Consider the following 22,620-nt stretch of genomic DNA (forward strand, 5'->3'; position numbering starts at 1 on the left):
GGGGTCACATTGGTTGAAAATAGCTGTCAATCATGTTATCGTGTGCGTCATTTCCGTTGTCAGGTGGCGCTGTCGCTGTGGAAAGATGCGATCAGAGAAGAGCGGAGGCTTTTCCTTGATTGCTCATTTCGGTAACAGAGGCTGAAACAACCTGAAACCAACCCACCACGGTCTCGTTTGGTCGAGAAACAAACTCCACATGCACACGACGGCGTTCACCCAAGACATGTCCATGCTGTAACAAGACGACGTAGACTTTACCCGGCGGTTTCGGCTCGAGGTAAGCGAGGTGACGAACAGAAATAGGTTGCCGTAGCTCTAGCTTGCTGGCTTACACACGGCTAGCCAGCTGTACCTACTTTGTTTAAATGGCCTCCCGGCTGTTCTGTAGCCTTCAGCTTTCGATAACTTGTCTAGCTAGCTATCGTGTTAAAATCTATTTGGCACATAAGGACATATTCTACAGTAATCGTAGCGCAGTTACTGCTTTCGGTAGTTTGCATCGAAAGCCCAACTCCTTGTGTTGCAATACGTGCCCCTTTGTGTGGCCAATGTGCCTGCTGCTGTGGCAACGTCTTTAGCCGAGGAATTCAGTGAGCTTTGTCGTAGTTTTTGTTTGCACTTTTGGCGTTATAAACTTAATGCAGCCGTGTTGCTAAAGGAAAGTATGTGTGTTATCCAAATTCGGAGTGCGTTTGTATATAAATAACACACTCAGCCAAACATAGCTTCACAATTCAGGCACGCCGTATAATAGGATCTGCGTGGTTCTTTTGAAAAGACTCGAGGCGGGCAAGTAGTGATTGTTGTGGGTACAATATATTAGCCCCTGGCCGGTCATATTATTTATTGTCCGAACAATGGTTATTCACACGTTGCAACTTTGCAATGTATTCTCTGTTCGTTTGCAGCACTAGTTGCCATAATGTATAGGTGTCTAAGACCCTGTGGTTGTAAAATGGTACCAAACGATGTGTCTAATCTGTCTTTATTGTAATTATTTTCATGGAATGATCTGCAATATGACCTTGTGGCCTCAGTTTTGTCGTGCGGCCAAGGACGTTGTGATTAAAACAATGCAGCCAACGACTGCAGTTACGTTACAGGCAAGACAGACAGCGTGCAGCGATGGCACGATTGATTGACATTTCAATCAGGCAGCAGAATTGAAGCCCATATGACCTTCGGGTTGCAAGAGATTGACTTTACTGGATAGCTGGCCACCTCTTTGTCCTGGCTTGTGTGTTTCATCAATTTGTGGATCAATTTGATCATGCCCCCTCACTGGCTTAATGATTATCATAGATTTTGTAAACCAATAATATTTTATATTTACAATCTCCTCAAGTGTTCTTTGTTTTCTTTGTCCATTCTGGTATTATCTGACTTTGCAATGAAGATGTTCTTGCAAAGCCAGACGAGTGGCATGCGGCCAGGGCTGCTCCTACAATAGGTAGTCTCGTGGGTGGATCTTCAGGCACCTGTGTGGTTGTTTTGTTCTAATACTATTTAAGGAGCCCACATTCTCGTGGGCACCGACAGCGTGTCTCTCTTCCTTTGTGTGAAATGATTCAGAAGCTGTATCTGTTCTTGTCCTCCCTCTGGTACAGTCAGAGGCAGATTAGTCTTGCTTGCCAGATCATCGGCTGTGCAGGGAGGCAAACTAGTGTCAGATAAGGATAGGCCTGGGCTGTCATCACACTGATGTCATTTAGGTCAATGTGCGTTAGTCGGTTGCTTTGACCTTTTGCTTTTGAGATGTGTCGGAAGTTGGCTTCACAGCAGTACAGCTGGTGTTAAGTTGGTAGACAAATAGCCTAGGGTCCATATGCTGTGTAGCATTTTCTACCCTTGAGTCTGTTTAGTGCTATAGGTTCTAGGTGCATGGATTAATTTATCAAGATTTGTAAACACTAAGTGCATGGTTTTACAGTAAAGGGAATACATGCAAGGTAGAATCACAGATAACCTTGTCAGAGATGTGGGAAATCACTACCAGCTAGTAGCCAAATGCTGATAAATTTCAGTTCTGTCTGCTCATTTTGTCTCTTTGTCTGGTAACATATTGAAAATAGTTTGTTAACTGCCTGGCCGCTGGACAGAAAAAACTTTCAGTCATTTCCTGCCCAGGAGCCTCATGATTTGTAGTAGTTGAGTTGCCATTGCTCTGCTTTGGGTGTTTTAGAATAGGCTGGTCTCTTACTATTGGCAGTGTGACTTGGTGTCACTCTGGCTTGTGCCATAAATGCTGTCACATGAAAACCTCAGCTCATCAGACTCAGTGGGTGATGACTAGTGGAGATGGAGACAGATGGGCGAGAGACATGATGATGACACTGTCTGCTGTCTGGGATCACAAAAAGCCTCATGGAAGTGAGAATTCATATCAGCCCATACCGACTGCCAACTGTCCTGCCTCCTCTCTGCCCAAAAACGCCAACTGGTGAGTGGTGCACAACCAGAGAGTTTTAAAACAGGAAGATGACCGAATTCATTAACCAACTATATTTTAGTTTGTTTCACTTGCAAGAGTGGGTACATATTCTGCAGGTTTTTGGTGTTTGTCACCTCACCTCCTAATGTCTACTTTCATGCAGGTGTTTGAGTGCAGAGTTTACAGCTTACCAGATGCTCTGGGTTTTATTGGTCTGGATCATCTCACTCTGGGATGTTTCTAGCTGGCACAGCCTGTTAATGTATCCACTCGACTGCTATCAACCAGTGGCGTTTTCACTTCAGAAATGTCCTTTTGTGTTGCCTTTCTTGTTGACCTAACTTCTCTGCGCTGTTTTGATGACATATCCGATGCTTAGGGGCACATTTCACGCTCTTATTGGTGTCATCACCCTGGCATTTAAGAATTTCTGTCCATGGGAACCCCGGGACGACAGCAGGGTGAATCATTCTCGGTTCTAGGCACTACTTCCCTGTTACGGGAACCAGAGGGGGTTTCATCACATTGGAACTCATTATCGGTAAACAAAGCCTACCTCTCGCTCCTGAAATACAGGGACATAGGTCTGCTGTGGCAGTTACATTAGTTTGTGTCATGATGTGTCACACTTTGTCACTGGTTCTTCTGGCATGCAAATCTAGTTCCTTATCATAGTGTAAGAGCTTGGCATTTTTGTTTCAGCCCTGTTAGGACACGTATGTATTTTCTAAGAGGAAGGCATGTCTCACCAGACAAGCCTAGATAAGCCAGCAGCACAGATTTTGAGATAAAACCATGCAGATTAAGAGCGGAAGGATTTTCAGAATGCATGGCCATTGCAACAGGAAAAGCTAAAGCCGGACATGTGTTGCAATGCTAAAAAGCAAATGGAAAATGCTTTCATTTTCTAACCATCTCTGGCCATAAAGAATTTAGTGTTGGAGCTATGCATTTACATGATTGCATTTGCCATTTGAATTGCAGAGCATGGCTCATTCTCATTGCCTGTTGTGGAGATTGAATCTGAGGTGTCACCCTTGACGCCAGCAGCCATCATTCTGAATGGAGCCGTAATGGCCTCACATTCACACTGAGGTGTTGGTAAATGTTTGGGAGGGATATTTAAAATAGGCTGGGAGGAGCTGCCCTGAAGTTTACCCCCTTTCACTCCTGCCCTCTCTCATACCACAAATCGGTATGCTTTCAACCAGCCAGGTGGACTACTACTGAAACCCTAGGTATAGGCTTTCTTTTTAAAGAAAGACTATTTGAAATCATTGATGTGTTCTTATAGATTACAGCGTTAATGCTATTTTTGATCTGATGCTTAGTGGCGCTAGTTTGTGTCCTTGCAGTCACATGTCAGTACTCACCACTTTAACTTGACTATCTTTATCCTATGTAATCTGATTTATTTCTCCACAGAGCTCCAGTATGTCTAAGCGGCGCTCGTCGGAGAGGGGGGCTGGAGAGACCTCAGGCAGGGCCAGCAAGCTCCTGTGTCCAGGGATATCTGGCAGTAACGGCAAGAGAGCCGGGCCCTTCGTCCTTGGTAAGGGAGCTAGTGGGGTTTGCTCAAGACCCAAAAGTAGGGAAATGGTAGCCTCTCAGAGCTCTGTGTGGCTAAGAATGTGTCTAGTGTACAAATGTGCTTGTGTGTGTGCATAATGTGCAGGAAACCAGGAAAGATGTGGGAGAGGGGGGGCGTGTGTGTGTACGCACTCCTGAGACAAGAATGTGAAGAATTTTTCTGATCCCCATGACATCGACTAGAAAACTCGGAATCTAGGTTGCAGGAAGGTTGTTGTTTCCTTCCTCTAGAAAATGTATCTCTTTCCCATATTCTCAAACTTCTCTGTTTTTCAGTACACCACTCCTCCACTGTTTGCAATGCAGAGTGCCAAAGAAAACATTACACTAAGGGTGTTAATGGGTGCATGCACATGCAGCCCATAATGACTTGCAGTGAGAGCACACACTCCGGCATGTAGCCTGCCTTTTGGTCATGCAGCTGTTCCCTTTCTTTCACTTGCAGGGCCTCGCCTAGGCAACTCACCCGTGCCCAGCATAGTGCAGTGTCTGGCCCGGAAGGACGGCACAGATGACTTCTATCAGCTCAAGGTAAGTGTGTGTGTGACTGGCACACTGTTCTTTCTGACAATGGCAATACATTCACGGCTCACGGTTCAATAGCAATTTGAGCATACCCTTAAAAACAAAGGCTACGATGTCCCAATAGACATGTGAACCTTTGACCTTCCTAAACATACAGCTTTGTTGGTGTTCAGTTTATGGCCCCCTGTTTCAGTCTGGGACAAACAACAAGCCACAGCCTGGCAATTTGTTTATTGGGGCTATCCAATAATGCCCTTTTACACAAGGGCAGCTTTAGAATGGGGAAAAGAAGGGTGAAAGGTAGCGCCCCACCTGGAATGTCAACTTCTAACCCCCACGTCCATGTGGTGAGTCATTCCATGACCCTCCCTCATACCCGTGACTACAGCGCCTCAGTGTCTGCTGCACAGCTTGTTTACCTCGCATTGGGACATGTGCCACTATTTCAAAGCTGTAGCCCCGTTTTGCCATCCCCCACTCTGGATTTTAACCCCTTGCTAAAGGCTAAGCTGAGGTTTCCTATTTGCATGTCTTCAGTCATTCAAAGGTTTTGGTGTTGTTACTGAATATTTCCACAATATTATGTGGTTAAGGTTTTCTCCCCTGTCTGATCCTTGTCTTGTGACCTCTAACCTTTGCCCCACTCTCTTGTGTGCTTACGGCAGATCCTGACGCTGGAGGAGCGAGTGGACTCTGCCGGGGAGACCCAGGAAGAGAGGCAGGGAAAGATGCTGCTGCACACAGAATACTCCCTCCTTTCTCTGCTGCACAACCAGGATGGGGTGGTGCACCACCATGGCCTCTTCCAGGTACATACGAGCCTGCAGACTGTTAGCAACTAAATTACATTTCTACTGGCATGAGCATATTAAATGTTTTCAAATCAGTCAGTCAAATCATTAACGGTTGTCAAAAATGTCAGAGGCAATAGAGAGAAAATGAAAGACTTTGTCTTGTAGATTATGCGGTATTACTCAGCACCTGTGTGGGCGAGCGTTCTTTATGATTGAGTATGCTAAATATGCCAAATCACCATGGAGAAGTTTCTGTCACTTAATATTCAGTTCAGAGCATGATGTCATCATGAGCAAGTACAAGTGAGAACATGCTCTTATCGGGTCAGTAACGGCAGAGGTGAGCTTGTCATTAGACCAGTCGGTTACTTTCATTTTCCTGCTGAGGGCCGTTTCAGTGGAGAGGTGGGAGTACCATTGAAAGCCATATTTATCTGCAGTTATTCTCTATTCACAGCCCCATCCATTCACAATGAGTCACCCCCCACCCCCCGCCTTTCTTCCCGTCTGCCTCCTCTTCTAACTTTGTTATTGTTCCATCTTTCTCTCTCTCTCTGTGTCTCTCTCTCTCTCTCTCTCTCTCTCTCTCTCTCTCTCTCTCTCTCTCTCTCTCTCTCTCTCTCTCTCTCTCTCACATCCTGTCAATTCCACTCTGGCGGTGTTCTCAGAATAGCAGCATTGAGCTGTGCACTCTGTGATTCATTTAAGACCTGCAATATTGATTGGATTATTATAGTGCATCTCCACTGTGAGAGAACCAGTTAATAATGAAAGCTTTCAGAGGCTCTGGCTGTATCTAAAAAAACTGACAACCTGATACAGAAATCAATAGAGTGGTGACTCTGCGTCGTAAGACAAAAGAGGAATGACCTTTGTTATTCGTCCTCCACCACACCCCTGGTGTGGAGGGGTGGATGTGTCCTATTCACGTTGGAGATGGCTACATGCAAGCCATTGATTTATGGCCTCTCCCCTGCTTAAGACTGTGTCCTTCCAAGTTGAATGAATCAGCTTTATTAGCTGGTATGCTACAGGAATCCATTCGACTTGATGCATTCCTGGGTGCCTCAACTTATGATATTGATTTGAGGCCATTGGAAAATGCATCGGAAATATATCGCATCAGTAACTCTGTCAACTTACAAAGGAAGTGGCTTCCTGCAGATGACTACTCACACTCATCTTTGCTCCTTTCCCAGGACCGAGCCTACGAGATAGTGGAGGACATGGAGGCCAACAAGGTGCGCAAGATGAAGAAGCGGATCTGCCTAGTGCTGGATTGCCTGTGCGCTCACGACTTCAGCGACAAGACAGCTGACCTAATCAATCTACAGCACTACGTCATCAAGGAGAAGCGACTCAGTGAGCGCGAAGCCATCGTCATCTTCTACGACGTAGTACGTGTGGTGGAGGCCCTGCATAAGGTAAATCTAGCTGGATTGAGATAGACTAACATAAACTACTTCTGTGGAAAGAGTGAATTATGCTGTTATCCACCATACTTGCTGGCAGTGTGCTTGAAAGAAGAATGAGCAAGTGATTAATTTGTCTATTTTTATCAATGAAGGAAGCTTGGATAGTAGAACGTACATTTTTTTTTTGTCAGCTTTAGGAGCAATTGCATTGTTATTGTTTGCTAATCACACATCGTTTCTGATGACTCATTTCACATGTTCATGTGCCACTCCCAGAAACGAGATGAAAGCTTGTTTTGATAGCAATGATTCACTGAGCACAATCTGACCAATCTTCTCTTTGCTTCTGTCTCTCTCTTCTGCCTGCAGAAAAACATTGTGCACAGAGACCTCAAGCTGGGCAACATGGTGCTGAACAAACGGTGAGACGAAACTCAGTCTTTCAGCCAGCCAGTCAGTCAGTCCATCCCTCTCACTGGGCCCTGTCAGCCGGTTAGCTAGCCAGTTGCCTCACTCATTTGACCAGGTCATTCCAAGTCAGCCTGCCAGTAAACTATTCTCTTTAGACCCGGCCATGTGTGAGAGGGCTCAGCCAGCCCCAGCAGCCTGTATCCAGTGTACAGTTGGACTTAAACCTAAGCAGGGGTCAAATTCTCAGACCAAGAGTGAGACCAGCTATAGCAACGTTAAGCCCTGCTGTCTTCCGTTTGACTCTGGGCCCTCCGTGCCTATGTGTTGAGTAAGGACTGATGATTCATCTCCCATGGTTGGATATTTGGAAGCAGAGGGGGAACTGGACTCTGGTGCAAAGAACGTGCCACTGCTTTGTTCTCTGTGGGAGAGAGGAAGAGGAGGAGGAGGAGGAGGAGGAGGAGGGTGGTGGTAGTGTGCCTCTGTGTTTTGCTGTATTTCTTACCATGCGCAAGCTGTAGCTGTTTTCTCCCTTTGCTACACATGTTTTTACAGCAGAGGTCTGCAGGTGCATGCTTGGAGATACTGGAAAAACACCCTGCAAAAGCCAGTCTTTCTGTGGGATTGCATGAGTAACACAGGCACTCACACACTGCTCCTGCTTTGCTTACACACACCTTCACATTCAAACGTCTATGCTTGCATCAGACACATGGTGTGTGCATAATCATGGATTTGTCTCTATAGTACTACTCATTCACTCGTGGCACATCACCTGCATGTGTGAGTACATGCATTGAAATGTCAAGTTCCCAGCTTATCTTCTCACACACACACGCACACACTCTCCTCAGGGCTTAGAGCCTGGTGTCCCCACCAGCAGTGGTGGTGATGAAACAGGAGAGTGTTTTGGCCAAGGGAGGAGGGTGGCGGGGAACGGAGCAGACGAGCGGAACACTCCGTCCCAGCTGGAGACAAAGGAGAGGCCTGCCAAAGGCCCCATAGCTCAGGGCTGACTCACACCGTGATGCACGTCACACACACACACGTGCACACACACGCGCACACACACAGTCATCACTCTGTTTACCCTCTGCTCTTTCTTTTTTTTTTCCTTCCCCTTCCCTTTGCTCTCCTGTTATCCCTTTTGTCACGGCTCCTTTCTTCTTTTCACTTTTCTTGTCTGCTTTTTTTTTTGCCTTGTACGTCGCTTGCTTGCATGTTTCCTCTTCCACTCTACCCTGGATGTGCATGAATGTACTGTACAGGAAGAACATGCTCAGTGTAGAGGAAAACCGCTCCCAAAATCTTCTCTCCCGCCGCTTGTCGTCACATTGGGAAATGCACCGTCAACAAGCTCAGCAGTTTAGGCAACAATGATGCGATTTCCTCTTGCAAAGCCAGCTGTTATGAAAGCAGGACGTTGTAGATCAATCTGCAGGGTTGTTGACTACTTATGTTGAGCTGTATTGACTTCCTTGATTGTAGTATTGAGTTGCATTTGGATGGAGACGCATAGCCATTCTTAGGCATACACATGCCACAACAAGGTGTTAATGGGGCTTGTTTTTCACAGAGCTCCTGTCAGTCTACATCAGCAGGCTCTCATGAACCACAAAGACTAGCTCACACCTTTATGCCCTTACCCCCCCCCCCCACTTTCCAAAGTCTACTGTGTCTTTCAGTGCACAGTCTGACTATATGTCAGTATTTTCTGTCATGTTTTTAATATCCCTTGGAAAAATGGCATAGTGCAGCGCTATTTTGCATTTTTGCCTATGTTGAAATGCCAAAGCGCCCAACAACCTTTTCATTCTTTACTGATGAAGTTCAATGTTTAATTTGTAGTTCAGAGATTATCCTTCAAGGCCAACATCTTTCATTCTAAATGTATTTTTTTTTGTCTTAGACAAGCAGTAGCCATGCAGTAATGCATACAGTACCTTAGAATTTAATATAACAGATCCTTGCTACACAATGTTGTCTCTCTCTCAGTTGTTAGCAACCATGACTTCAATCCTAGAGAGATGCTCCAAACATTTAATTCTTCAAGAAATGTATTTTGGGAAATGCAATTTGCTGGTCTCTGTGCAAAGGATGCCCCGTGTTTAACCTCGTTTCTCATCAGCAGGGTTATTTTCAGCAGGAGGTTGTGGGGAGGGAAGAGAAGGGGTGCGAGTCATGGGGGGGGGGGGGTGTTTAGGTTTCTGGTTTCCTGACTACCCGGGTCACATGACCAGGAAGCGGACATGGTGTGGTCTCCCCAGTCCTCAGGGACCCTTACCTCACAAGGCAAACATGCAATCTCATTCACCCAATCTCCGGTGCAAGAATAGCAGCCTCGGTCGTGATGCACACGGACAAAAGAGCAGACTCCTCCATAAAGGAAGCTTTTATGTCGAGGGTCCTTGAAGCATTGCACTCTGTTTCTCTGGCCCGTCCTTGTGCAGATCACAAGGCCACTGTATGGTTATAGAGACTTGGATTGCAAAGCTGTTGAATGGTCGGAACGCATAAGCAGATGGAAATGGTTATTTGGACAGAATGTTCATAGGGAGGATTGAGACCAGAACATTTAGTTGAATGTGGGTGTTTGACAGGAATTGGCTCCAGACACTATAATGGCTATAATGGGAGCAGTGAGTATGTAGATGGAGCAGGGTGTGAAAGTGAAAGAGAATAGAGGAAGCTGTTGACCTCAGGCTTTTTAGAAAGCGGATGTGGGTGAGGAGCGTGATCCTGAGTGGACCCAGGGTCCATAATGTATATGTATTCATGTGCTTTTGTGTGCATGTGCATGTTTGCTCTGGTGTGTGCATATTTAGAATGGGAGTGAGTGTGTGCGTGCACTTTAAGTTGCGCGTCTGTGCACATATTTTAACTTTTCTTTAGCTTTATATACTCGTTTTCCACCCCATCACCATGCCGGCTTAGTCATCCAGACAATTATCCCAAGCCACAGGTTGACTCACATGTTTGTCAAAGTGTGGCTTTTTTATTTTCTCTTTCTCCCTCAAAAGAACAGGGAGAGATAGAACAGTCCTTAGTCCCTTGGCTTAAATACTGTAAGGTTTCACTCTGCCACACGCAAACTAAATTTACCTTGGATGAGTCAGGCAAAAATCTGATAGGCCCACTGTGTTTCCACAGAAACCAAATTAATCAAACATCCCTGGTAACAGCAGTGGAGCTCCTCAGACTTTGAAGCGCCAGTGTGTCTGGTGTGTTCACCTTTTGGAGATATCACAGGCCTGATGTAGGGGGATGGTCGTTTGGATGTGGCTGCTATGATGATGATAATAGTAAACCTATCCTTATATAGCATTAATGTTAAAGTATCTAAAAGAGCTTACAAAGTGCTTTACGGGAAGGCATAAAAACAAATGTGATCAAGATTATAAGTGGGCAAAATAAACAGTTACATAAACTGCATTTTAAGAAGTGATTTAAGAGATGATACCGAATTATCTAGCCTAAATCCTTCAGGCAGGGTGTTCTGCAGTTTAGAGGCCCTCAGCACAATCACCTTTAGTCTAGACTGAAGGACAGTCAAAACGGCCCTGCCCAAGCTTTCAGCCATCAGGGAAAGAGGTTTGCAATGTAGCTAGAGGCCAGACCTAATATGAAAAGGGCTGACCATGTGCTATGGAGTCTAAAAAAAAAATAGTAGTTTAACCAATAAAATACTAGGACCTACTATATGAAAGACATTTAACTTTGAGGAACTTGTAGGAACAACATCAAGTGGACACCTCCTTGCAGGACACGGCTTAAATGGCTTAAAACGGCAGAATGTTTTGACATCAAATAAGTCCCGGCCAGAGGGGGAGATTAGGAATGTTATATTTTCTATCTTATTGGTAACACGCTGAGGAAGGCTTGATAGCCGAAATGTCCATGCCAACAAAGAAAGAAAAATAAACTCGGAAGAAACAGAGTACAGGCTATCTTTTTGTTTATTTCTGTCTTTTTAGTAAAGAATAGCAAGAACTGCTCACACTTCTTTTCAAGTGTCACATAACAGGGAGATGGGTGACATTTCTTCTGATAAGTTTTGGTTTGCACTGGCTGCTTTGCATCTGGGCTCTTATGAGATACCAATGTAGTTTTCCAGGCCCAGTAAATCGGTGTCAAATCAACTAGGCCTGCTAGCAAGTTCCACCTTATGGTAATTACGCTGTCAGCCTGTGTTGGTTTCATGCTTTGAATTGTAGAGTGCATTTCACATTCTAAACATATCTTTGTTGTGATGACTAAGACTGTTTGTACCAGCATTTAAACTCCAATAGGACCATTTGCTAGGCTTTGATCAAGTTAAGTAGAGAATGCTGAAGGTGTGTTCATCAGGCGTGTTTGTGTGCTTATAGGACTCACCGAATCACCATCACCAACTTCTGCTTGGGAAAACACCTGGTGAGCGAGGACGACCTGCTGAAAGACCAGAGAGGAAGTCCGGCCTACATTAGCCCCGACGTACTGAGCGGTGAGAGAAGAATTGTAATGTTGCATGCATCGTCACGTACACTAATAAATTGTTTATTTGCTGAACAATTTTAAGAGCAGGAACACAAAAATGTGATTATGTTGTCAATGTTTTGGATAGCACAAATGGTCTTGTTTTGAATGTGATCATCAGTTGAGATGGCGTTAGTGCTGTCATCAGGCAAGTTTGGGAAATTACTGAATGATACAAAGTGGAAAGTTGGAACAATGTATATATTGACAAGAAATAGATACAATACATCCACACAAAACTGACACCATTAGTAGTGCTTAACTAACAGAGGCACATTTTCCATCAGCAGGGTTTTCTGAGGTTTTTTTTAGGGAATGGTTACTATTTACACCCACGTGCATACTCATATTTACTCTCTATAACACATTCAGACAGGGAGACCTCTCTTAAATTGAGCTGTACCTCTTTTGAAGTGTTAACACGGCTACTACTGAAGTAACACAGCACCAGTCCTGTAACAGCTCAGCTTGCAATATAGCGGATACTGTAAAGTCTTATTTTGAATCATACGCTGGTCTCTTCAGGTGATGGTAAATGTTAGACATGTGAAATATGTTTCCGTGTTGAGTGTGATCACTGTGTTTACCGCAAGAGAAGCGCACAGTAAGCTCCTGTTTCCTATAATGCCAGACTTGAAAGGCAGGCAGCTCCTGTTAGAAGAGTGACCCTGGTTAATCTGGGTCCAGCTGGGTTGCTGGGAGTCATTCAAGAGCATTGCGTAATGTTAAGCAGCCGGTCTTGTGTTTGATTTTCCGGTTATTAGGCAACAAGAATGAGGCCATGTTGCAATCTTGGATGATTGGCAAAAGCTAGAAATAGCTTTCTCCTGTGTTGGTTTGATAATTGTGATATTGCATTTTCTGATGATATGTGTAGGAGAAGCTACATATTTCTCTTCTCTTTTTGTGTGAAACATTGCCTTTTGAAAAACAAGGAAATTATTTTTTTTATTGTGCAGCCTCACATTGCTCATTTTGTCAGGCTGAATGTGCAGACCTAAGAGCCACACACCATTCCAGTGGATGTTTGAGCATGCGCTTCCACAGTATACCCCCAATGTACCATCCATTTAAACATTGATTCCTAGGAAATTATCCTGCACACTATAGAAGAGCGAAGGGAATAAATCGAAGCAAAAATCATTCGCCTTCAACTCATAAAAACTGTAGATGGAAGCCGGGCGTGTATATCAGCATAACGTGACAGGCACACAATGAAACGGAGCCTCAGTGACTCACGCACCGATGACTCACTGGAGGGAAACTACTCCCATCTACCCCTTCTTCCCCTCCCATCCCCATCCCCCGCCCGTGTGTGTGTGTGTGTGTGTGCGTGTGTGTCATAAGCCTTAACATAATTGCCTGCTGCTGTTGCTGCCGCCTGCCTGGCTGTAACAACACCGCCTATGGTCCTGCACAGCCATCATGCTCCACCCTCACCAGCCCCGGTTTACTCATCACCACTCCGTGGCCGTTTTAACGGCTCGGGGGTTAATGATCATAACAATGCCCCTATCTCGACATGTTGGCAATGTTCTAGAAATGTTCCAGGAAATATGATGGATGTGGCGTCACAACTTGTGCTTGTGTTTACTCACCTTGTTAATCATTTGACCCAGCGGATTGACAGGAAGCAAATCTGTTTAGGATTCTCTGTGGAGTATAGCGTAACATTTTAACATTTGAAACAACCTATCTTTTTTTGTAAAGGTCCCGTTTGTTGATCTGAAACACTGATCCTGCGTCCTCTTCTTCCTGTCTGCAGGTCGGCCATATCGTGGTAAACCCAGTGACATGTGGGCTCTTGGTGTGGTGCTGTTCACCATGCTATATGGCCAGTTCCCATTTTATGACAGCATACCTCAAGAGCTCTTCCGCAAGATCAAGGCTGCTGAGTACTCCATCCCAGAGTGAGTACTTGTCCCGTGTATATGTGTATTTGGTGGAGATTTTTATCCAAAGCACAGTACCATGAATACATGCATTTCATAAACGGGGGGTAAGCCCTCGTTGGGATTGCACCCACTCTTCCAACACTCGCAGCGTATTGAAAGCATACAGTTTATAGTGTTTCCTCTGTATTCATTCAGCTGTGGTTCTCCACCACAGCATTAAAATTACCACAATTGCAGTTATACGAACAGTGTAATTTTGCCAGATTTCCCTCTCAAACACAAAGTTCAGTCCAGATGTTTGGATTTAATGTTTGTTCATGCTTGTTATCATAAAGCATCCAAAGTAGTTTGTAGCAAATAGTTTTTAGTACTCCAGTTATAAACGTGACCAAAGCAGGGAGACACAAGCAGCCAAAACTGAAATTACCTCCAAGTTCCACTGCTACATAAAATCACATGGTAAACCCAGGTGTATGTATAGACTTGTACTGAAATGTACTAAATATATCTTGAAAAGTACATTTATAGTACAAAGGTATTGCTGATAATATACTACAATACTTTCAATATCAGTTTTAACCCCCCCCTCTCTCTCTCTCTCTCAGGGATGGGCGTGTGTCAGAGAACACTGTGTGCCTGATCCGTAAGCTGCTGGTGCTGGACCCTCAGCAGAGGCTCACTGCAGGAGAGGTACTGGAGTCCCTCAGTGCCATCATTGCCTCTTGGTAAGTGCTCCACCTGCTGGATGTTAGAGCAATCACAATCACAAAGAATTTCTATTACTAGATGCCATGAGTTGTTTAGAACCTTTCCGTTGGTTGTATAACCTGATATAGATTTTCCAGGCACTTTGATTGGATGTATATTACATGTAACCATTAGCCATACAGTGATTGCATATAGGGCATTTTTAAATTTCAGGCTCACAATTGTCAAATCAACCTTGTTGTGTTTACTTTGTTTCTATCACAGGCAGTCAGTTTCATCGTTGAGTGGTCCCCTCCAGGTGGTGCCGGATATTGACGACCAGGTCAACCACCCAGAGCATCTGCAAGAGGTAAGATCCTAGAAGAGCATGACATCCCAGGACTCTGCTAGTAGTCTGTAGGCCCACAGGAGGAATCCAAAGAGCCGCTCAACCAGAGCTTGTCAGGGAACACTAATCAACAAACCATGGACTAATTCTTGATGCATGGCTTGATGCTAATGTACCATGATGACACTAAACAGGTTGTTATAATTCACTTAAATCCAGTGGAGAGCATATTTGTTTTTACAGTGTTTTTCAGACACATTTTAGAGGACCAATTTATTCAGATTAACTCAAACGCTGCAGGCACATTGAGCAGAATTAATTTGTCTCCCCCAGGCCAAGGTGACAGAGGAGTCTTCGCAGTACGAGTTTGAGAACTACATGCGCCAGCAGCTACTGCTGGCTGAGGAGAAGAACACTATCCATGAGGCCAAGAGCTTCCTCAGCAAGCGCCAGTTTGGCAGCATCCCACCCGTACGGCGCCTTGGCCACGATGCCCAGCCTGTCAGCCCCCTAGACGCCGCCATCCTGGCACAGCGCTTCCTCCGGAAGTAGCCCCCAACCACCCATCCCAGACTCTCTGGCCTCCTCCAGGGGGTGAGAGACACACGGAGTCCAGAGAGGACTGAGGAGGATAAGCCCCAAAACTGAACTCGCTTACAGGGGGCCCAGCCCAAACCTGGGTTAGGGAGCCCCCATAAGTGGGCTTTGGGCAAGCTAGGTGGAGCAGGCATGAGGAGGGTACCAGAACAAACTGATAACCTGGACTTCACTCCCCATATCTGGGATCCTCCAGTAAAATGTAGTGGGGGAAGCCTGGAGGAAAATCTGAACCAAAGGTTCCTCGCCCTCAGTCAAATCTCACTGTGCAACCAACCTAATGGCACAGTTATACATGGGCTACCACAATGCTCTGCCTGGAGTGTTGAAGAGACTATTAACCCCATATTCCTACTCCTTTGAGTTCTCCCTACTGTAACACTTTCCCCATCTACTCTGGATCCCCTGAGCAATACAGGACCAGAATCATGTAGCAACCCCTTCTCTTCCTAGCTGTCAATGGTATTGCCTCAAGTCAGATCACCAGATCACAGATGTCACTCCTCTATACCTCCATCCCATCCTCCCTCTCACTCCTTCCTTCTCTTCCTCTCTACCGTTTTCCCGTATCCAAAATGATCTAGAGTGGTCTTGTCTGTAACTATGACTTCAAATCAATCTACCTCTCTGTCTCTCCTCTCTGTCAGTAAACCATGCTCACTGTTCTTGAGAAAAACAAGGGATTGTAAAAGGGGAGTCTTGATGCCACCATTGACATAAAGCATTAATGTTTTCTGTCAGAATGATAATAGTTTGAAACCTTTTCAGTGGGTTACTCTCACAATCTGAATAAGCTTTTTCATATTAACCTTAATAAGTAGCATTTTACCCCTTTTGACATTGAAGATACTGAATATCAAAGTATGTGTATAAGCATCCTTTGATATTTGCAGAATGCGTTGTCTCTTGCTTTTGCTCATCCCTGTGTAAATCTATTTTTAGCACCTAGGCAGCTAGTGTCAGGTACCTGGAAGTCACAATGCCAAGAACTGAATGGGGAAACAGTTGAAAAACTGTTGGATTCTCCCTGCCAAGGCATGTTGGTGGTAACACTTCCTCAGTGCCATTATAGTGAAGATCAGGCACTGTCATATTTCTCTTGCCAAAAATCATGTCTTAAAAAATGATTGTTAGCCAAGGAACTGATACCTCCAGCCTCATTCAGAATCAAATGGCTTCCAGGTATTACAACTTCCCTGTTTCTCTTTATCAAGACAGATCATGGGACAAGTGTTTTCAGTATGAATGTGAACTATCATGCAATGCTTTGGTTTGTGTGCAGTATCTGTGAGTGTGTGTGTGTGTGTGTGTTTTGGGCCAGAGTGTGTGTCAGGCAAAGATAAGGGTCTGCAGTGTTGTCGGGTTGTTAAGCTCTGACAGTCACAGACCCTTTAAGCTATCCTCCAATCTCTTTTATCTGGCCTGCCTCAGTGGCAGACACTGTGAAAACCAGAGCAGGCTTTGCTAAGACAGGGGGCTTGACTGAATGGTTCAGCAGTTGTCCTCTGTCATAAATGCTTAGTTAAGATTGGAAAATTTCACTTAATATCATCCTGTTGCCATTCACAAGCCCTCTCTTTAGCTCGACTTGTACATGCTTGTATTATCTCGCTCTCTGAGAGACTAGCTGGCTGGTGGTAATCGATACTGTAATATTTCATAGAGAAATCAAAATATAAATTCATAGGTTTTAAGTTTAGTTGGTGGGTCCTTTTGTCTATTGATGCATTCTCATCTTTATCAAAGGGATTCTCCCAAACATGGCAAAGCTACTAACCTGTGACTATGTTAGGCATCTGTACACTGCAACTTGCCTTTGCGTATTGGTATCTGCTTTAGGCTATCTTGACTTCTTCCTATTTATATCCAAACTGATTGCATGAATAGAGGCTCTGGCCTATTTCCAAATGTCTTTTCATACTACTTCCTCTTTTCCTTCCTTGCTTTCCTTCATGCAAGTTGATTTGTTATTTATTCATTTGTGTAGATTTATTTTTTTCCTGAGCAATTGGGGCCGTTATCACAGACATGGATTATGCTTAGTCAAAAAAGTTCCTTCTAATGGAGATATCTTTTGATAAATATTTCATAGACTAGGACTAGGTTTAATTCATGCCCATGAAACAGGCCCCAAATATCTTTGCTCTCACAGCTTTAAGCAAGAAGTGTTTGCAGTTCCATTAGTTTCTTTTAAAATGTTGCAACTTTAGCTAGTCCGTTTACTTCCTTTTCAGCCACGTTCGTGAAAGAACACCATCTGTTTGTTTGTTTTTGTTTTTTCCCTAAATCATTTTCTTGCCATTTTGCCACAGACTCTGTGGTCAACTTAAGCTACACTAATAATGAGACTGACTTTTGCATAGTTCTATTTTTTACAGAAAACAAAATGATATTCGCACATTATCTTAATTTACGGGAGTGATGTTGAGTGTTTTTACTATCATCACCCTAGACCCATACAAGGCTGCACTGTCTGGTCAGTATGTAAATATGTACCATCTTGACTGCGCCAGTCATATTGTATGTAGTGCCACCCAATGAAACGATACCAACTCCGTTTCAACACACACCGATTGACATGCATTAGAGGCCACGTTGGCCATCAACCACCACATTTGGAGGTAACAGAAAATGTAATGACAACTGTTAGCTTTCTCCCACCTCAATGTGAAATCCATGGGTATAAAGCAGTATTGTAGTAGTGTAGGTTGCTCATCAGAAAAGGGTGTTTCATGAACACCGTAGCCATCATTGAACGCTAACATAAAGTGATCGTCTGTGGCAAACGTCTGACACCATCTTCCATGAGGCCCAGTATAGCCCAACTGTTGAATAGTAACTATAGGCTCAATAGACTCTTGATATTGATGTACTATCTGTCTCCCCTTATCAAAAAGTGTTTCACATTCTAGCTAGTGGATTTTTACCACAGTCAATGTTTGTTTTACAGAGTTGTATTGGTAGACTGCAATGTTCTGTGGACTGAAAAGCATGGAAATAGTGTGAGGTTAAACTCTTTGTGAAAGATGTGACTATTGCATGATTTTGAACTTGCAAGGTGTGCCACAGCAACCACTATGAATTTGAAAATTATTTGCTTCTTTGGGTACTACAGGAAAATCTACAACAAGAAAGATCTTTTGCTCAATTGGATGACTGATAAAATGTTATTTTTATTTTTCAAAATATTCAATTTGTATAATGATTTTCACCCCGATTCTAAAATGTTTAGTCTTCAATATGTAACCAATATATTGGACTTGCTGACTATTTCAACTGGAAACTAGGTAATGGTGTAGGATATGATATGTGGTGGTAGATAGTTGAAACCCAATGGGATAATGTGTTGTAAGCTGCTTGGTTGGACATGGGCATCTAGATACAAAAAACTGCGTAATTGTACAGATGAAAACACGTTTGTATAAAAAACATATTTTTGTACTTCATCAGATCTCTACATGCATGTCAGCAATAAACTTTGATATGGAAACATTACTTTTTGAGATGTCTGACTTTTTTTAACATCTGACTTTGTATCCTAGTAGTTCCTTCCATAGCCAGCAGGTGGGGCACTTTCTTAAAAAATGGAACCAAAGAAAGGAGTAGAAGCAGTATATTTCTTATGAAGCACTATACTGAATGTGTTTGTGCAGTTTTTGTTGACTTTCACATATTTTCGTAAATGTGTGGACTGTAGAGTCTACAGAAAATGTCCAGTGTGTTTGAGGCCTTTGGTGCTGTGCAGGTGTGTCTGTGTATGTGCTTTTTTGTGTCATGAGATCTCCTAAGTCTGTGGGGTGAAGACAGTGAAAGTTGCATGAAGAATCAGAGTATCTGGATATAGTAGACTCTCTGTCTATACAGCTTGAGACTTGCGGTGAGCGGGGTTTTGGATCAGGCCGAGGTAGACATGCTCAAACAGGAAGCCTCCTGCTGACTCTGACAGCACCATGGGACCCTGTGGGCTGGTCTCCTGATCCCCCGCCTCACCTCAGTCCTTTGAACACAAACACACCCTCTTCAGCAGGGCATTAATTCCATTAGAGGCAGCAGCACGCCTGCCAAAAAACACACAGAGACACACACAGACACATGGAAACCTCATCATTAGCCGGCCTGTCAGGCACACTGAATTGCATTTCAAATCTAGACTAGGATTGGTTCGTTTCCATGACTACGGCATGCACAAAAGTTGTTGCGTGGACACACAACAAACACTATATTACACAGTGTATAATCAGGCATTTATCTCTTTTCATATCCCACTGATGCACACAATTTATGGATGCATTTTACCAGGGAGGGTTCAAAGCACAGGGGCAGCCAGTAGTGGTGCTCCTGCTGCAGGTAGGAGTGCAGTGTTTTGCTCGAGGAAAACTGTGACAGGGATCAAACCTGTGAACTACCAGTTACAGGCCGGTCTCTCTAACCTTTATCCATAATCAACTTGAATGCCACAAAAAGACCTGACAGATCAGTGTATCCCTCAATAACCAGTCACTCACCAATGGCGAAAATGTTGTGCTGACTCACTAAAATGGGGATGAATAGACTCTCCCACCCTTCTGAGACGCCCATATCGGTGCATGTTATCACCAGGTCTCTCCACCGGAGAATTACACCCCTTTCCTAAGATCTCAAATTAGGGGGAAAGTCTGGAGGTCTCAGGGGTCAAAGCTCCACAGATGCATCGTCCTCATAAACTACGACCAGCTGGCCTGATGGAGGTCCATCCAGGATTCATGTGTGTCTCAGACAGGAGATGGTTCACTGAACACTACGTCATAGATCTGTGATATTGTTGCTTAATTACCTTAGAGTATTACGTATTCATTTTCAGTTGAGAAAAACAGGCTACATCCATCTGGGCGCGTATGACACAGGATGAACAGGGATGCACTTTTCCAGATGTGTGTATGTAGCAGTGTTTCCATAGCCTGTGTATGTGTATTGTACTTGTAACAGTTTATTTAATTGTTAAAAATGTATGGGAAATAATTGATGTTGAGAGTGAGCGCCAAGCTGCATCTGCTATGCAGTTATTACTTTGTGTGTTTATGTGTGTGTGAATGTGAGTCTCCAGCTGTGTCCAGCCTGCTGGGGCTTTATGGTTTCCACTGGCAGACACACCGGCAAACACACAAAACTTTGGCCCCAGTTTATGCTGCATTTGCACACAAAAAAACCCATCTGATTATTTACAGCATTGGGTCACAGATGTGAAGTTCTCACGGATGTCTAAACAGGAAGAGACCATGTGGAATTTGAAGATCTGTGCCTCAAAGAGTTAAAAGTCTCCTACCTCTGGAGCCACTTTTGGCCTATCCAATCTCTGCCTCTGTCTGAATGAATAAAAAATACTAAAGGCAAATAGACTGCCCACTCAATAATAAAGAATAATCAAATCCTCTGTTCCTGTGTGCATGCAACTTGAGAATAAGCTTCAACCAGTGCCCAGTATCTACACACATTATCCTATTTGGAGAGTCAGAATGCCACACAAACATTTTCAGTTGAGTTTCCAGTTGATATGCCTCCAAGAAAATGATTCATAAAAGAGAAGAGAAGATGAGATTAACAGTATTAAGATTAGCGTTTACAGACATGCTGGACAAAGTTCATTTTTGTTGGCAAACTCTGTCATGGCGCAGCTATCGCCTGAAGAGGCCTCTACACAGAATGTGCATGAGGTCCCCATATGAGCAGCGAGGAAGATTTTTACTTGTTTTACTTGTTTTTCATTACTTCGCCTTTCGTCTTGGCCCTTGAGCGTTGTAAATGCAGGGAATAAAACCGAAGATCTGAAAGAATATTGAGATGTAATAAAGGCATTATCAACCACTGGGTAACAGTGTTACAGTTGCTAGAAAGATGTCTAAAGCATCTTAAATGTCGAGACAATCTTTGTTTTCATTTGTTTTAGCAATTTTGTTGATTGCCAAAAAATTGAATGATGCCATGTTCTCTGAAACTGATTTAATCTAATTTAGAAATCAGTGCTCATGTTCCATGATACCATTGAAAGTCCCTTAACGTGATACCAAATATCCAAATTCAAGCCAATAAAACAGATGAGCTAACAAAACCACAAGTCCTCATATTCTCCCCACATTAAAGAGTACAGTCTACTTCAGTGACAGACAGTGACTTTGGAGGTAGTTGTAAAACTGGTGCCAGCAGAAGCAATGCTTTGTTGTGGCACTATGGGGTGTAGACATGGAGTGTAATGGAGTCAGAGAGCTACACAGGATGGTGGTCAAATACAATAAAGTTGATTAAATATTTTTCTGTTATGAATTTACTGTTTTACTGGCCACGCAATTTCTAAAATCATAACAAAACTGCGGTAATGTAATGCACAATGTTCCAATATTACAGTGGAATCTGGTTCATATAGACTTCCACTGTTAACTGCAAGTCTGATTTGTTTTAATTTATCTAACAACATTAAAAACTCATGAGCATGAATAAAATCAAAGATGGTAATTAAGTCAGGTTGTGTTGTGGTCGTCATGATGTAAAGTTCATTTGCAAATTCTCTGCTCTTTTGTCAGCAACACCCACCACCAGTTCTGTGTCCGATGGGGGTTGGGATCTTACCAGAAGGTATTATTATTGCTAAACCTTCACATGGACCCAGGGCATAACCCCTCTTACTCATAATCATCTGAAACCCATCAGCCCATGGCAGAAGATTGTTTTCAGCTGTTTTGCTCTCTCTCTCTCTCTCTCTCTCTCTCTCTCTGACCTTGTCCTGTTCGGTGAGAGAGCGAAACACCGCTGGATCTTGTCTTTGTTAGAGATGATATCTTGGGACTTTCAGACATTCTGTAGTCGGACCATAGAGTGTGTTTGTGTTTGACATGCTGCAGGATAGCGAAGATGGACATCCATTCCTTGCCTATTAATACCTACACAAGCCTTCATTCCACCTTTGAGAAATAGCATGTTCTTGCATAAATCTCCAGTGGAAAAGGCTGAGAGGAGCCAGGCCAGCTGCTGGTGAAGTATTAAGGAGTGAGAATTGGGAGTTTGCTTAAAGACTCTTTTGGCTAGATGTGTTTAGAAAGCACCAACACTTTCTACAGTCCTTTCCAGAGGTGATTTTTTTTTTATATCCCTAAACGTCCAAGTGATAAGTAGCTTGAGTATACTTTACAATCTGTCTGAATAGAAGCAACAAGCAATCTCCCATCCCTCCTCTCTTCCTACCTCTCTTCACCTCCTCAAATCATGCGTCAGGGGCGATGCGGGAAATCTAAAATGGCGCAAGAGTGGATCTGTCATTTTCAAACTGCCCGCTAACTCTGAACATCTGGTCCTCGGGGGAGGAGGGCGACCCTGTCAATGGGAGCCCTTGTCCACCCTGTCAGCACCATGAGAACGGCCCGCCACAAGGTGAACAAGG

The 22,620-nt window shown here is 43.9% G+C and overlaps 1 protein-coding gene across 1 annotated transcript; it reads left to right on the top strand.

The window, feature by feature from the left end:
- The first annotated feature begins 96 nt into the window (after positions 1–96).
- stk40 (serine/threonine kinase 40) lies at positions 97–18,697 on the top strand. The gene is made up of 11 exons (XM_071530807.1): positions 97–280; positions 3,860–3,986; positions 4,470–4,555; positions 5,215–5,358; positions 6,543–6,767; positions 7,128–7,180; positions 11,537–11,652; positions 13,450–13,594; positions 14,185–14,304; positions 14,552–14,636; positions 14,949–18,697. Exons 2-11 carry the CDS (start codon positions 3,869–3,871, stop codon positions 15,165–15,167), a joined length of 1,311 nt encoding a protein of 436 aa, XP_071386908.1. The 5' UTR covers positions 97–280; positions 3,860–3,868; the 3' UTR covers positions 15,168–18,697.
- Positions 18,698–22,620: the final 3,923 nt, after the last annotated feature.

The sequence above is a fragment of the Centroberyx affinis genome, unplaced genomic scaffold, assembly GCF_046629955.1.
Source record: "Centroberyx affinis isolate AG114_WGS23_722 - 3 ecotype Tasmania unplaced genomic scaffold, CSIRO-AGI_Caff_v1 ptg001981l_1, whole genome shotgun sequence".
In the NCBI taxonomy this organism is placed as follows: domain Eukaryota; kingdom Metazoa; phylum Chordata; class Actinopteri; order Beryciformes; family Berycidae; genus Centroberyx; species Centroberyx affinis.

Coding starts and splice junctions, on each gene's coding strand:
- stk40 (XM_071530807.1), top strand. CDS start 3,869: ATGTCTAAGCGGCGCTCGTCGGAGAGGGGGGCTGGAGAGACCTCAGGC. Junction 6,768..7,127: donor TGGTGGAGGCCCTGCATAAG/GTAAATCTAGCT, acceptor TTCTGCCTGCAG/AAAAACATTGTGCACAGAGA. Junction 14,637..14,948: donor ACCCAGAGCATCTGCAAGAG/GTAAGATCCTAG, acceptor TGTCTCCCCCAG/GCCAAGGTGACAGAGGAGTC.